The sequence below is a fragment of the Diuraphis noxia genome, unplaced genomic scaffold (genome assembly GCF_037042655.1).
Source record: "Diuraphis noxia isolate RWA-SAM2 unplaced genomic scaffold, SU_Dnox_SAM2 contig0003, whole genome shotgun sequence".
NCBI classification, from domain to species: Eukaryota; Metazoa; Arthropoda; class Insecta; order Hemiptera; family Aphididae; genus Diuraphis; species Diuraphis noxia.
In genome coordinates, this window is record NW_028301713.1 from 48331275 (window position 1) to 48349233 (window position 17959).

General features: G+C 27.2%; 2 protein-coding genes across 2 annotated transcripts in view; one reads left to right on the forward strand and one right to left on the reverse strand.

Annotated features, from left to right (window-relative positions):
• LOC107170532 (opsin, ultraviolet-sensitive-like) overlaps nt 1–15852 on the reverse strand; it is a 37682-nt gene extending 21830 nt beyond the window's left edge. The window contains exons 1-2 of the mRNA XM_089222860.1: nt 15317–15852; nt 15066–15258 (exon numbers count right to left, since the gene is read on the reverse strand). The gene's annotated coding sequence lies outside the window, so the exon portion shown is untranslated. The remainder of the gene's footprint in view (nt 1–15065; nt 15259–15316) is intronic.
• Nucleotides 8018–14838, forward strand: LOC149057470 (uncharacterized). The gene is made up of 7 exons (XM_089222866.1): nt 8018–8115; nt 9475–10237; nt 10839–10911; nt 12032–12131; nt 13997–14116; nt 14185–14343; nt 14440–14838. Exons 2-7 carry the CDS (start codon nt 9502–9504, stop codon nt 14500–14502), a joined length of 1251 nt encoding a protein of 416 aa, XP_089078992.1. The 5' UTR covers nt 8018–8115; nt 9475–9501; the 3' UTR covers nt 14503–14838.
• Nucleotides 15853–17959: the final 2107 nt, after the last annotated feature.

The following is a 17959-nucleotide window of genomic DNA, read 5'->3' on the forward strand; positions in this document are numbered from 1 at the left end:
TCACTAAAACTATATAGATCAGATTTGAAGTCCTTTATGCTAAAATTCTACCTGAAAATTGAGAAACATTTAAAATTTGTGTGGAAATGACAATCAACAAGTGCGATGTATTATGTTTGCCTGAGGTTAGAAAACAGATAAAAATATTATATATTTTAAATTAATTATTTATTGTTAAATTGTACATTGAAAACATGTAAGGTTCATCGAGATTTTACGTGTCTATATATTTTCTTTGTACATTATAATGTAGAACATATTTTTGAAATTTAAAAAACTGTTTCGTCAAATTTAAGTACATAAATCGTTCATATTAGCGAAATATTTGTGCCAGAAGTGTAAATTAACACTCACTTAAACTATATTGAGCAGATTTGAAGACATTTGTGCTTAAATTCTCTCTGAAAGTTGAGAAACATTTAAAATTTGTGTGGAAATGACCATCAACAAGTGTCTATGTATGTCTGCCTGAGATTATAGTACAAAAAACAATATTACTATTTTTAATTAATTTTTTTATCGGTACTTTTTACACTTAAACATGAATAGTTGAGATAGGTTTGATATTTACATATATTGTTCTTTGTACATTACAATGTAGAAAATATTTTTGAAATTTAAAAAACTGCTTCGTGAAGTTTAAGTACTTTAATCGTTCCAATGAGTGATATATTTGTGACACAAATGTAGATTAACACTCAATCAAACTGTATAGAAGAGATTTGAAGACCTTTAAGTTAAAATTCTTTTTGAAAATTGAGAAACATTTAAAAAATGTGTGGAAATGACAATCAACAAGTGCGATGTATTATGTTTGCCTGAGATTATATTACAAAAAAAATATTATAAATTTTAAACTAATTATTTAATGGTAAATTGTACATTGAAAACATGTAAGGTTCATCGAGATTTTACGTGTCTATATATTTTCTTTGTACATTATAATGTAGAACATATTTTTGAAATTTAAAAAAGTGTTTCGTCAAATTTAAGTACATAAATCGTTCATATTAGCGAAATATTTGTGCCAGAAGTGTACATTAACACTCACTTAAACTATATAGAGCAGATTTGAAGACCTTTGTGCTAAAATTCTACCTGAAAATTGAGAAACATTTAAAATTTGTGGGGAAATGACCATCAACAAGTGTCTATGTATGTCTGCCTGAGATTATAGTACAAAAAACAATATTACTATTTTTAATTAATTTTTTTATCGGTACTTTTTACACTTAAACATGAATAGTTGAGATAGGTTTGATATTTAAATATATTGTTCTTGTACATTATAATGTAGAAAATATTTTTGAAACTTAAATAATTTTTTCGCGAAATTTAAGTACATAAATCGTTCATACTACCGAAATATTTGTTCCAGAAATGTAGATAAACATCCACATAAACTATCTATAGCAGTTTTGAAGTTCGTTCTGATAAAATTCTACCTGAAACTTGCGAAACATATAAAATTTGTGTGGAAATGACCATCAACAAGTGTCGATGTATATCTGCCTGAGATTATAGTGCAAAAAAAATTATTATATATTTTAAATTAATTATTTATTGGTATGTTGTACATTGAAAACATGTAAGGTTCAGTGAGATTTTACGTGTCTATATATTTTCTTTGTACATTATAATGTAGAACATATTTTTGAAATTTAAAAAACTGTTTCGTCAAATTTAAGTACATAAATCGTTCATATTAACGAAATATTTGGGCCAGAAATGTAGGTTAACACTCACTTAAATTATATACAGCAGTTTTGAAGACCTTTCTGCTAAAGTTCTACCAGAAAATTGAGAAACATTTAAAATTTGTGTGAAAATGACCATCAACAAGTGTCGATGTATGTCTGCCTGAGATTATAGTACAAAAAAAAATATTACTATTTTTAATTAATTTTTTTATCGGTACTTTTTACACTTAAACATGAATAGTTTAACTAGGTTTGATATTTACATATATTGTTCTTTGTACATTGTAATGTAGAAAATATTTTTGATATTTAAAATACTGTTTCCCGAAATTTAAGTACTTAAATCGTTCAAATTAGCGAATTATATGTGCCTGAAATGTAGATTAAAACTCACTTAAACTATATAGATCAGATTTGAAGACCTTTATGCTAAAATTCTACCTGAAAATTGAGAAACATTTAAAATTTGTGTGGAAATGACAATCAACAAGTGCGATGTATTATGTTTGCCTGAGGTTAGAAAACAGAAAAAAATATTATATATTTTAAATTAATTATTTAATGGTAAATTGTACATTGAAAACATGTAAGGTTCAGCGAGATTTTACGTGTCTATATATTTTCTTTTTACATTGTAATGTACAAAATATTTTTGACATTTAAAATACTGTTTCCCGAAATTTAAGTACTTAAATCGTTCAAATTAGTGAATTATATGTGCCTGAAATGTAGATTAACACTCACTTAAACTATATAGAGCAGTTTTGAAGACCTTTGTGCTAAATTTCTACCTGAAAGTTGAGAAACATTTAAAATTTGTGTGGAAATGACCATCAACAAGTGTCTATGTATGTCTGCCTGAGATTATAGTACAAAAATAAATAATACTATTTTTAATTAATTTTTTTATCGATACTTTGTGCACTTAAACATGAATAGTTGAGCTAGGTTTGATATTTAAATATATTGTTCTTGTACATTATAATGTAGAAAATATTTTTGAAACTTAAATAATTTTTTCGTGAAATTTAAGTACATAAATCGTTCATACTACCGAAGTATTTTTATTTGTTCCAGAAATGTAGATAAACACCCACTTAAACTATCTAAAGCAGTTTTGAAGTTCGTTCTGATAAAATTCTACCTGAAACTTGCGAAACATATAAAATTTGTGTGGAAATGACCATCAACAAGTGTCGATGTATATCTGCCTGAGATTATAGTGCAAAAAAAATTATTATATATATTAAATTAATTATTTATTGGTATGTTGTACATTGAAAACATGTAAGTTTCAGCGAGCTTTCACGCGTCTATATATATTCTTTGTACATTACAATGTACAAAATATTTTTTATATTTAAAATACTGTTTCCCGAAATTTAAGTACTCAAATCGTTCAAATTAGCGAATTATATGTGCCTGAAATGTAGATTAACACTCACTTAAACTATATAGAGCAGTTTTGAAGACCTTTCTGCTAAAATTCTACCAGAAAATTGAGAAACATTTAAAATTTGTGTGAATATGACCATCAACAAGTGTCGATGTATGTCTGCCTGAGATTATAGTACAAAAAAAAATATTACTATTTTTAATTAATTTTTTTATCGGTACTTTTTACACTTAAACATGAATAGTTTAACTAGGTTTGATATTTACATATATTGTTCTTTGTACATTGTAATGTAGAAAATATTTTTGATATTTAAAATACTGTTTCCCGAAATTTAAGTACTTAAATCGTTCAAATTAGCGAATTATATGCGCCAGAAAATTAGATTAACACCCACTTAAACTATCTAAAGCAGTTTTGAAGTTCGTTCTGATAAAATTCTACCTGAAACTTGCGAAACATATAAAATTTGTGTGGAAATGAACATCAACAAGTGTCGATGTATGTCTGCCTGAGATAATAGTACAAAAAAAAATATTACTATTTTTAATTAATTTTTTTATCGGTACTTTTTACACTTAAACATGAATAGTTGAGATAGGTTTGTTATTTACATATATTGTTCTTTCTACATTACAATGTAGAAAATATTTTTGAAATTTAAAAAACTGTTTCGTGAAGTTTAAGTACTTAAATCGTTCCAATGAGTGATATATTTGTGACACAAATGTAGATTAACACTCACTCAAACTGTATAGAAGAGATTTGAAGACCTTTATGCTAAAATTCTACCTGAAAATTGAGAAACATTTAAAAACTGTGTGGAAATGACCATCAACAAGTGTCGATGTATGTCTGCCTGAGATTATAGTGCAAAAAAAATTATTATATATTTTAAATTAATTATTTATTGGTATGTTGTACATTGAAAACATGTAAGGTTCAGCGAGCTTTCACGTGTCTATATATATTCTTTGTACATTGTAATGTAGAAAATATTTTTTAAATTTAAAATACTGATTCCCAAAATTTAAGTACTTAAATCGTTCAAATGAGCGATATATATGTGCCAGAAATGTAGATAAACACTCACTTAAACTATATAAAGCAGTTTTGAAGACCTTTCTGCTAAAATTCTACCTGAAAATTGAGAAACATTTAAAATTTGTGTGGAAATGACAATCAACAAGTGCGATGTATTATGTTTGCCTGGGTTAGAAAATAGAAAAAAATATTATATATTTTAAATTAATTATTTATTGGTAAATTGTACATTGAAAACATGTAAGGTTCAACGAGAATATACGTGTCTATATATTTTCTTTGTACATTGTAATGTACAAAATATTTTTGATATTTAAAATACTGTTTCCCGAAATTAAAGTACTTTAATCGTTCAATTTAGCGAATTATATGTGCCTGAAATGTAGAATAACACTCACTTAAACTATATAGATCAGATTTGAAAACTTTTATGCTAATATTCTTCCTGAAAATTGAGACACACTTAAAAAATGTGTGGAAATGAACATCAGCAATATTCGATGTATTATGTCTGCCTGAGATTATAGTACAGAAAAAAATATTACTATTTTTAATTAATTTTTTTATCGGTACTTTTTACACTTAAACATGAATAGTTTAACTAGGTTTGATATTTACATATATTGTTCTTTGTACATTATAATGTAGAAAATATTTTTGAAATTTAAAAAACTTTTCCGATAAATTTAAGTACATAAATCGTTCATATTAGCGAAATATTTGTGCCAGAAATTTAGATTAACACCCACTTAAACTATCTAAAGCAGTTTTGAAGTTTGTTCTGATAAAATTCTACCTGAAACTTGCGAAACATATAAAATTTGTGTGGAAATGAACATCAACAAGTGTCGATGTATGTCTGCCTGAGATAATAGTACAAAAAAAAATATTACTATTTTTAATTAATTTTTTTATCGGTACTTTTTACACTTAAACATGAATAGTTTAACTAGGTTTGATATTTACATATATTGTTCTTTGTACATTGTAATGTAGAAAATATTTTTGATATTTAAAATACTGTTTCCCGATATTTAAGTACTTAAATCGTTTAAATTAGTGAATTATATGTGCCTGAAATGTAGATTAACACTCACTTAAACTATATAGAGCAGTTTTGAAGACCTTTCAGCTAAAATTCTACCTGAAAATTGAGAAACATTTAAAATTTGTGTGGAAATGACAATCAACAAGTGCGATGAATTATGTTTGCCTGGGTTAGAAAACAGAAAAAAATATTATATATTTTAAATTAATTATTTATTGGTAAATTGTACATTGAAAACATGTAAGGTTCATCGAGATTTTACGTGTCTATATATTTTCTTTGTACATTATAATGTAGAACATATTTTTGAAATTTAAAAAACTGTTACGTCAAATTTAAGTACATAAATCGTTCATATTAGCGAAATATTTGTGCCAGAAATGTAGATTAACACCCACTTAAACTATCTAAAGTAGTTTTGAAGTTCGTTCTGATATAATTCTACCTGAAACTTGCGAAACATATAAAATTTGTGTGGAAATGACCATCAACAAGTGTCGATGTATGTCTGCCTGAGAATATAGTGCAAAAAAAAATTATTATATTTTAAATTAATTATTTATTGGTATGTTGTACACTAAAAACATGTAAGGTTCAGCGAGCCTTCGCGTGTCTATATAATATATTCTTTGTACATTGTAATGTAGAAAATATTTTTTAAATTTAAAAAACTGTTTCGTCAAATTTAAGTACATAAATCGTTCATATTAGCGAAATATTTGTGCCAGAAGTGTAAATTAACACTCACTTAAACTATATAGAGCAGATTTGAAGACCTTTGTGCTAAAATTCTACCTGAAAATTGAGATTCATTTAAAATTTGTGTGGAAATGACCATCAACAAGTGTCGATGTATATCTGCCTGAGATTATAGTACAAAAAACAATATTACTATTTTTAATTAATTTTTTTATCGGTACTTTTTACACTGGAAACAAGAATAGTGCAGTTAGGTTTGATATTTAAATATATTATTCCTGTACATTATAATGTAGAACATATTTTTAAAATTTAAAAAATTAATTTAAGTACATAAATCGTTCATATTATAGCGAAATATTTGTGCCAGAAATGTAGATTAACACCCACTTAAATTATCTAAAGCAGTTTTGAAGTTCGTACTGACAAAATTTTACCTGAAACTTGAGAAACATATAAAATTTGTGTGGAAATGAATATCAACAAGTGTCGATGTATGTCTGCCTGAGATTATAGTACAAAAATAAATAATACTATTTTTAATTAATTTTTTTATCGATACTTTGTGCACTTAAACATGAATAGTTGAGCTAGGTTTGATATTTAAATATTTTGTTCTTGTACATTATAATGTAGAAAATATTTTTGAAACTTAAATAATTTTTTCGTGAAATTTAAGTACATAAATCGTTCATACTACCGAAATATTTGTTCCAGAAATGTAGATTAACACTCACTTAAACTATCTAGAGCAGTTTTGAAGACCGTTCTGATAAAATTTTACCTGAAAATTGAGAAACATATAAAAATTTTGTGGAAATGACCATCAACAAGTGTCGATGTATGTCTGCCTGAGATTATAGTGCAAAAAAAATTATTATATATTTTAAATTAATTATTTATTGGTATGTTGTACATTGAAAACATGTAAGGTTCAGCGAGCTTTCACGCGTCTATATATATTCTTTGTACATTACAATGTACAAAATATTTTTTATATTTAAAATACTGTTTACCGAAATTTAAGTACTTAAATCGTTCAAATTAGCGAATCATATGTGCCATAAATGTAGATTAACACTCACTTAAACTATGTAGAGCAGTTTAGAAGACAGTTCTGATAAAATTCTAACTGAAAATTGAGAAACATTTAAAATTTGTGTGGAAGTGACCATCTCAAGACTAGACTATAATATTGCCACCTCTCTTTTTACTGTTGATAATTTTTTTGATTACTACTTTACATATATTTTAGTCCTTTATACTTAAACAATATAATCAATAACCATTTTATATTATTATTAAATAAAACTACATCACTATAATTTAATTTAATTATAGTTATATTTAGTTGATAGCGAGTTACACAAATATGTATAAATCACGTGCTTGTCAACACAACTCGTAGTGTACAACTAGCTAGAATATAAATGTACCTAAATACTTACTAATAAACTATTTCATATTATTATTACTTGGGTTTTCGGCGTTTTTGTTAGTCGGATTTTCGTTTATCTCTCTAATTATGTTTTAATATTTTTAAGGAACAAAGCTTTGTCGCGTACGTATACACTTATCATCGATCGTTCACCCCAAATTTTATATTTTCAACATCATTCTTCATCTAAGTTGGCGTTTGACTTCAATAATCGGGGAGTCTACAAATATAAATAGTTAAAAAATATGAACTGTGCTTACAACATTTTTTGTCATGTAAACTTTATTCAGGTGCGATTTTTACTCCACATAAAAAAAAATATAAAGTAATAATCATTCCTAACCCTAATTATGACTTTATTGTACCTCAATGTAGACCTTGAAGGAATTATCAATATTCACTAAAAAGTACCTAAATAATTTTGCATTATTTATACGATAATTATTACGTTTTTTTATTCTTTCTAACTATTCCTTAAATATAGGTAAATTGTTTTTTGGACTGTTTATGTAAGACTTCATATACTATAAAAAGTTATTAACATTTTAAGTTTTTTACTATTAATTTAAGAAATTATTCAATATCATGAATTTAAAATGTACAAAAAGTTTAGGTGATAATTAGGGAAATCAATAATTACATAAATTTAAATATGTGCTATAAACTTAATGTTATGTGAAATATTTTAATTTTAGTAGTTACCACACAAGACACCGAATAAGACATTTCCAAGTAATAGGAACATATACTCAATGCATGTTTTATCGTCAAACATAATTTTATAAGAAAGGTGGGTACGTATAATGTTTATTTTACATTAAATTATTACAATGATATAGAGGATTATAAAATATTTATTGGCACATTGTATTCAATTATATAGGCATGTACCTACTATAGATGCCTAACTATCGTTTATCAAGAAGAGGATGATATGAAGAGTAAATTGTTTGAAAAATAATTGAAATGACTTTTAGTTTGTACAAAATTCCTAATCATAAAACTGTAGTTTATAAAAAACCCATCTGTCTAACAACTAACTTAAAAAAGTTATTACAAAGCAGCTTACAATCTATTCGACTTATTTCACCAAATTTTACCTTAAATTAGATATATTCTGAAAGTAGATTGTATTTTCATCATATAATATTATAAATTATTACATATTAAATAAATCTGATACTTTTGTTTGTAACATGTTTTTCCACAAAATCCGTGTGTATTTTTGTTTCTACTTTTTCAAAATTTTTTTTTCAAACTTAAATTACCTTTAAATTTAAAGTAAAAAAAATGAGCTCAAGGTATTATTACATTTTTACGTCTACACAATTTTTAAAACCAAAAAGAGGGGGGACAAACAAAATAGAATAATATACAAGATGGATAAAATAATAAATTATTCAATATTATACGTATGCGATAAATGTATATACTACAGAATTTTTTTTTAATATTATTCATTTTAATCTAACTATTTATTTTATAAAAGATAAAAATATTATTATAGGTAACTATATCTATTTTGTTATTCCCTAGGTATTATTATTATCGTAGTATATAATACCTATATATTATAGTTTATTGCTAATATAGTAATATATGATAATAATTTGAAAAGATAAATACATTTAATTAATAACGTAATTAGTCTACAAAAATATATTTAATAATAATATAACTAAATTTATAAATATTATATTAAGTGTGATAATATTTATAAAATATAAGATATTTGAACTGTCTAAGAATCATTTATACATGTAAGTATTACTGGTATTAGTGTATTACCTATACGCATTACGCATACGTACCTATATGTTCTAGCTGTTATACAAAAACAATTAATTAGGTACTCCTCAAAATTTTTTTTTGCATTGTAGGTATTTTGTTAATCAAAGTATCAATAACATTAGTTTATTAGTAATCACTAATACTATATAGTTTTAGTAAATTTATGTTGTGAAGTTGGATGTGAGACATAATTGGAAAACGGTTCACTTAGGCATGAATAACAATTACATACCACTACCACCTACTCAATTTTCTTTAAATTCATACTCAATCATTTTTGTACTTTTTAGTTATGTTGAATTATTATAGTGTTCATATTATGACGTAAATATATTAGATATATTGTTTTTATTTTTAGATTGTGTGAGCTAAAAAATATTACAAAATGAAATGGTTTCAAGATCACGAAGTAGCAATTAACTTAGCTTTATTCAAGCGATATCAATTTTATCATATATTCAACCCAAACGGCTCAAAACTATTCAATTATGACACCTACAAGTTCACAAATGTCATGTTCATTGTAGCCATTACAAGTTATAACATATTTTCTGCAATGTGCTTTTTCACAGATGCCATTGATACCATCGACAGTGTTGATTTATTGCTAATGGTATTTGTATACTCAGTTATTGTAATTTCTTTATTGAAAATTGGCGTTCTTCTTTACAACGCAAATCAAATTTGGGAATTGTTCGACCTGGCACGCTTTGATTTTTTAACAAGTATACGGTGTCGCAAACATGTCGGAATTCTTGACAAATACCGCGATAGATCAATAACAATAACTAACTTATACCAAAATTACAGCACCACGGTATTCGTCTTATGGATGACTGTTCCGTTGGTATTAAACACATTTGTACTTGTTGAAGGCCCGAATCAACGTTATCATAATATTTTCAACCTGCATTATCCAGTATCTGCGAGCATTTACAATCACTATTATTACCTATTTTATTTAATGGAAATATCAATGGGAATATTCATTTTAAATTATTCGATGATCATTGATAATTTCCTAATATCGATATGCTGGGTTGTAATTGCACAGTATGAAGTAATAACTACAGCGTTCGAAAGTATTGGAAACAACGGCGAACATGAAAACTTTCTAAACGGTAAAGTAGTAATTTTTTTAAATTTAATATTGTGATTTAAACATTTACTACGCTATAACAGTATTAGTATTAGTATAACAACGGTTTTTTTTCAACAGATTTAGATATACATATATTATTTATTTATTTAAATATTTTTAATTTTGTTCTAAATACAAAATAGACAAACTAAGTTGAAATCTGTCAAAAATATATTGGTATTTCTAGTTTTAAAAAGGTATAAAGCAATGTATTGTGCATAACTACATATCAAATATCAAAACGATTCTCAAAATTTTGTGTTTTGGTAGAAACCTACTCTTTTTCACTACCCGAAAACGACATTCCAAGACATTATTTGCTACATTTTAATTTTAATGAAAATTGTATTATTCGAATTGTTGCACGTAATTGCATTATTGGTAATGTTTTTCCACTTAATAGGTGCACACTTGCATTATATGCACGCGTGTATAACATAAATACTATAATAATAGGTACCATGTTTATTGTTTTGGTATGGAATATATTAGGTATATACATATATTGTCATATTGCCTACCTATTGGTAACTTATTAATTCTAAAAAAAATAAATTTTTTTATACTTTTTTGATTTTTAGAAAAAGAAAACAATAGTTTTGAAGCATATGAAGATCTTAAATCGATTATAGTGGATCAGATCAACATTTACATGTTAGTGTTATTAATATTCTATTAGCTCTTTTGTTATTACCTACTCAATATATTTTAAATTTCGACACGAAAAAAAAACGATTGCATTATAATTTATATGTAGATTGACTATGTATTTTAAATTATTTTAGAATAATTTCACAAAATACAAATTTTTTGGAGAAATACATAGATAATATTTTTGTCACACATTCCATTTATCGGTGTACTTATCCGGTGCAGGAGGTCGGGTATTTGATACCTATTGAAAACCCATTCTAAAATCTCGGTTTTTTTTTAAAGTTAAGAATCATTATACCCATGACTTAAATAAGTGCAATTTATTTATCTTGATTAAAGAGTAGGTACATTAATCCTTTTCTAGTTCATTATTTGACTGTCAATTGAACAAGTTCAGCAAAAAAATCATTGACTTGTTTCTAAATATGTAATTTTTGACAATAACATTAATTAAAGATTTCTTCTTAATAATAGTATACCTAATATCTAGATCATGAATTTGTATGGAATTACAGAAATAATTTCAAGTTAATGACAACATTTTATTTTGTATATTTGATAGCTATTATATATTTTTGCATATTTCGGAAAAATGTAATGTATAAATATACATTTTACGCATATTATTTAAAAAAATAATATAGGTGTAAGATAATATTTTGTCGAGAAAAAAAATTCAAATAATATATTTTATCAATTGGATAGATACAACACAGTTTTTATGCGATAAGCCGATAATTTTTAATTAATAAAAGTATAATAATACTTTGTTTATAATAACATTAACCTTGTTGAGTAGTACATTATTGTTTTTAGTATTTAATATTTTTTTAATGCTGGTTAGTGGTTAAATTTTAAATAATATAAATTTAACATACGTATTTTATGTATAGCTTCTATAACCTACCTTTAAAAATGTCTAGTAATTATTTAAGTTTATCAATAGTTTCCAAGTAGGTATTTTAATAGGAGTGCTTGAATATTATTTTGATTGAATTTAAAAATCAACCTTTAGATAGATATTTGAAATTAAGTATAAAAAATAATTAGAAGTATAGGTATAAATACTTTTAAAAACAATGTTAAATAATAACTTAATTTTAATTTTAATTTTTTTCAGAAAATTGAAATCATTCTATCGTGTGGTGTGGATAATAGTTATATTTTTGATTGTAATAGATTCAGTTTTATTAATAATATTGGCATATTCATTTATCATGGTAATGTTTAATATACTAAAATAATTTTTGATTTATGCTTCTAACTATAATGATTTAAGCATAGAGGTACATTAGAAGATAACACCGAATCAATATATATTGTTGTCTATGTCTTATGAACTTACAACATAGTAAATTTGTAAATTGTTATTACTAATTATGATATATTTAAGTAGGGCAGACTAAACCACTGTGTTATTGTGCAATACGCGATAACTGTACAGTAGGCTGATGACCATTTTATGTCCCCAAAGCTAGTACAAAATAATCCGCCTGGTATAATATTATTATTCTCGTTGATTTTTTTAGGACATTTATTTTACATGCCTTGGTAGATCGAAGTGTGTATCAACATATGATCCCTCTCCACCCAACTAATCTTTAAATACTTATAAGTAGGACGAGCGGATTTTAATACAAAATACATTATTTTAGGGGAAGTCCCCGGAAATGATTTTTATATACCTACAAACAAAATACGGTTTATACATCATAAAACTGAAAAAAACCTATTGTTAATTTTTCAAATATTTTATTATCAATTTTTTCATGTTTAGTGTATATATACATTACAGTGGAGTAGCCAGGGGGGTTTGGTGTTATAACCCTCCCCCTCAGCCGTATTTATATCAAAAATATAATGTTTATAATATAGGAATACAATCATTTGGTCGAGGTAAAATGTATTCTTTTATGCCGTATTCACACACTATACACTTTACATTTTATTCAAAAAAAAAAAAAATCCCCCCCTAAAAAAAATCCTGGCTACGCCACTGATACATTATATAGATTGTATTTTTATAAATTTAACTAAATTGGTAATTCAAAAAATTGTGAGCTGACCATTAATTATATTAAATGATAATCCAGTATATATGCTTTCGTTTAACTATTTCAATAGTATACTATATTAGTTTTGATATTAAAGTGAATGGACCTATTATCAAATTTTTAGGTATCTAAAAAGTAAGGACATTTCTCGTTGATTTTTATATATTTTATTTTTAAGTGAGTTATCAATATGTAAAATATTAATAATTGAAAATGCTCATAATTCACTTAAAAATTGAAACATCGTAAAATCCAACGAGAGAACACAGATAATGTTCTTATCTTAAAGTTTGATTATAGATCAAAATGAGCAGCACACTATTGAAACTAATGAACAATTTGCTGTACAGGTGAAAGATAAAGATAATATGCGAATACGTCGAGTAGGACATCCTCCATGTCAAACAATAGGGAATACGCAAAGCATTGAAGGAAGAAGAAATAAGCTTGAACTCTGATGATTCCCACATCTTAAACTCTTTAAAAGTTACAACTAATAAAAAAAAATATTAATGATAATTAATTAAGTGTGATTAAAGTCCTTTAAATTATTGACACAGTTTCTTATTTAATATATAATTTATAGATATCCCTCCGGCTCTGTAGTTCTGTATATTTTCATTTGCAAATTGAATATTGTTTTGAAGGAACTTATAAAGTTATAAACATTTTGAGGAGCTTAGAATAGTTTCTACCCTATTTGCATCATTTGAAAAACCTTTACACGTTTGTGTATCTCTTAAATTCTATTTTCTAAATCAATAGAACAACGTATGGGTACATACGAATTATGTTTGATATTATTTCGTGCAAATGATGAGTGGTAAATTGGAAATATAGGTGCAAGGATGAAGGAACATTAGTCATTTCACGTTCATTACGACCAAAAAAACATAGATATTTTTGTTTTTAATTCGCACTGTTACTGACTATACCTGAAAATATACATGACATTTCTACATGTCCTCTATATCAATAGGTATAATACAATGACGATTAATGAATAGGTACTTATTTTATTCTGTTGATAGTTTTGTTTGTCGTCTGAATCATTTTCTATTTTCAACATACTGAAGATCTCAACAGCATTTTTTGTTTTTATAATTCAATTATATTTATACTGTTATTTATTTGACGTTCTAAATGATAAAGTAATATATTTTAAAATTACCTATCTACATTGGTATTTTTCTTATATTAGTTCTTTGTTTAAATACAGAAAGAATCCGTCAACTTCGGAATATATTCTTGTGATTGGACGAAGATGGATTTAAGATTTAAAAAGTTATTATTAGTAGCCATGAAGCTAAATAATTCTCACCAATTACAAATAAAAGCTACACCAAATAAAGTGGTTAACTTACAACTATTTTCTAGCGTAACTGTTTTATACAATTATATATACATAAATATCAAAATATTAGTAGACGCATTATTAAATAACTTCTTGATACTAATATCAATTTAATTTCAGGTGATGACCACAACCTTCAACATTGTCACGGTCATGCTCAAAACAATGAAAGGAAAAAAATAATTTTAATAGGTTAATACTCATTTAATATGTACCCAATCTATAACCGTTTGTGCGCATTTAGACACACAATTATATATCATCACAGTGTAATAGCATATGCAGTAAGACATCACCTGTGAGAAGAAGAATTTACATATCTTCTTCTTGAAATAAATATTTAATATAGGTTTTTACGCCTCACTGCCGCGTTGTTATTATCAAATTCAATGATTTTGGATTGGCTTGGCAAGTTTAAATCATAAAATAACAATAACAACTATATAACCGTTCTGTTTATAAGTGAGACGAGTGTCAATTTACTTTGTTACATGAATAAATTATAATATATAGTACATATACAGGTTTTACTTTTTATTTCATACAGTTCTAAATGTTCTATAAGTGTAGTATAGGCTCATTAAATATCACTTTATTAGTTTTATCTATGCAATTTTAATAAACATCAAGATATACCTATACTATACTGAAAACTTGCTATACCTTCTTGTTTTTAAAAATATTCCGATTTGATTCTGAATTCAAATTGAACGACTGGTTTGTGGGTTCTAAAGTGACCTACTTACGTCGAAGAATACTTGAAAGTTGAAAGTAATGATATGTGTGCATATCATTACAGCCCGGTGACTTTTGTAGTACGCCAAGACAATCGCTTGCAGATAATAAATCTGTATGTCGTAACAATGCGCCATCGATGAAGTGATGGTGTAAATCTTGAAACAAATTGAGCAATAATTTGCCGTAATATAACGTCGCAGGCTGTTAACAATATAATAACGATTCAGCGTTGTAACGACATAAAAGATATAATACATACGTTACAAAGGTAACGGCAGATGAATCGTTATTCGATACCTATGCCGTATGCGGACAGCGACGGTACAGTAACGTGAAACCAGGAACAGAAAAGCCAAACAGGCTAGTGTTTTTAATCCCCGAGATGATCAGTATGACAGTGATGACACACAACACGAACATGTCAAAATAAAAACGATTTGTCATCCAGGTGTCCGATGACGGGTGTCCTCAACGTTGCACACACAAAAATCAACGATAAAGACGACGAACGATAACATAGTACCCGGTGAAATGTTATTTAACAATCGCGCAAACTGTGGTAGTGAGCACTGAGCAATAATAGCTGTACAAAAATAAAATGTCACTGAGAAAATGTCTCATCTGGCCAGCGTAACAGTAATAATCAAAAATCAAAAATAATAACAATCACCGTGTATGTTACGGCCTACTGGTAAACAGTAACGACGGTCAGTATATCTCCGAGTATACTGTAATGACAATAACTGTCTGCGGCTTATTTCGGCTGAAGATATTGACGCCTGACGGAGACGGACTATTATGCATCATATAAATAATATATTATATATAATGACGGCGACGGTGGCACCACCCACACATACATATATATATATAACAGATAACAATAAAGGTTCTACGCAGCACAGGTAGCGGTAGCGGTGGTATAGTAGCGGTGGCAGTAACGGTAACGGTGGCGGTGGCGGTAGCGATATAATTGGGACCTTGTACCGCTCCAGTGTGAACGAGACAGCAGTATCGTTATCGTTACCGCCAGCGCCACCGCCGCCGCCACCGCTACTACTACCGCTGCAGTGTGTGGGGACAAAAGCCGGATTCACAGCTACGTCGTATCTCACGTCGTGTCGATCAAACCACATTTTGATTGAACGTTTAACTATTGGTATGGTGGTATAACCAAGTCGAAACCGAGGATACCAAGGATTTAATTCGGCCTCTACTTTTAAACCGATATGGTTATCAGCTGTAACCATAGTTACCATGCCCTCACGCGGCACGACACACGACGTAGCTGTGAATCCGGCTTAAGTGGTACGGGCACAATTACACGCCGATCGACGTCCGCACCTGTGCGATGAGTATAATATTATTATGACAAATTATATCTAATTTTCCATAAGTATTATATTATGTATATATCACGCGTTTTCATTGACGGACAAGTGTGCACTAAATTCGCACTGAAACGGTGATGGCTAGACCAGACGACAAGACCTGCAGATGTACCAGACACTATTCGTGATGACGTGAGCAACTGGCGTCTACAAGCGGCACTCGCTGGGTTACAAAAGTCATGGTATCGATGTACTATATAATAGGGATACTGACGCGGAACGACGAATTAAGGGCACGATATACCAAAAATATATACAAAAATAATAATTATGTTGAAATTAATCCAATTGCAGATGATACGAAAGAATTCAAAGAACAAAGAGTAAAAAATAGGTACATTATTCATTCACTATAAATTACACCAGTGAGACTGCGAGATCAATAATAATATTTGCAATTATTATATGCTACCGCTGTATAATATTCCATTTATCAACTATCACGTAGTATTGTAGTAATATATAATATACAGAGTAATCCATTTCAGTGATGGGCACGCTAATTATCTCAAAAAGTATTCACCTTTTTTGAATTTTATTTTTTTAACTTCTAGGCTTATATTTTTCTAAAACCGTATAATATTTTAATTATTCTCACGATTATATTTATTGGCGAAACTACTATCAACTTTTGATTTTCAAATAGTAACATATAATTAAAATATGAATTAATAAAATATTTTTTTTTTTTTTTTATGAATTTACGTCTTTACATTTTTATTCTTCGTTGATTGGTTTGTGAGATACAGCTTTTCAAAGTATTGGTGGTTTTTACTATTTTTCCAATAATTGTTAAAGACCAGGAACTAGTGATAAATTCGATATCGTTGAATCCATAAGGCACGACGCTCACCAAAGTAACGTGGCAATTGACGTGACAACTGACAAGTGACCTGAAAAAAGGCATGCGATGCGCGATGAAACTCAAATAACAAATTCACATCCTCTCACTGAACTAATATGTCATAACATGTGTCATTACCTTATTACCACTTTGGATATCAAAAAGTATTGCTTGAACTACTTTTCATCAGGCCATGCCACGCGAAACAAAAATTTATGCGATGTTAAAAATTTAATTTTTTTTTTAACCATTTTTATAAGATAGTTAAAATAGTCGCTATTTATTATTTAGCTATTTGTTATCACACGATACATACAAGTAGTTTCAGTTAATTATGTTTTTTATAACCTATTTATAATGATTTCGATTATTTACTATTTGTTTTAATTAATCAATAATTCACAACATTTTTAAATAATTAGGTATATCAACATTGTTTGACTCATATCCATGTAGCAAAAATAATAATTATTAAGTAATACTAATAAATAGTATATTATATTATATTAGGTATATTATACCAACTATACTTCAAAAATTATAATTATTATTATTATATTGTCATGTATATTAGGTATTAGAATTCCTGTACAGTGTAATAAAAAAACATAAATTATAAAAATAATGAAAGACGATCCAGAAATCAATATAAAATTAATAAACCTTA

Excerpts from the sequence above, each read along its gene's own strand:
- LOC149057470 (XM_089222866.1), top strand. The coding sequence starts at position 9,502 with ATGAAATGGTTTCAAGATCACGAAGTAGCAATTAACTTAGCTTTATTC. Across the intron at positions 12,132-13,996 it reads TGGCATATTCATTTATCATG|TTTTGTTTGTCGTCTGAATC; the intron begins GTAATGTTTAAT and ends TTCTGTTGATAG. Across the intron at positions 14,344-14,439 it reads ACTTACAACTATTTTCTAGC|GTGATGACCACAACCTTCAA; the intron begins GTAACTGTTTTA and ends ATTTAATTTCAG.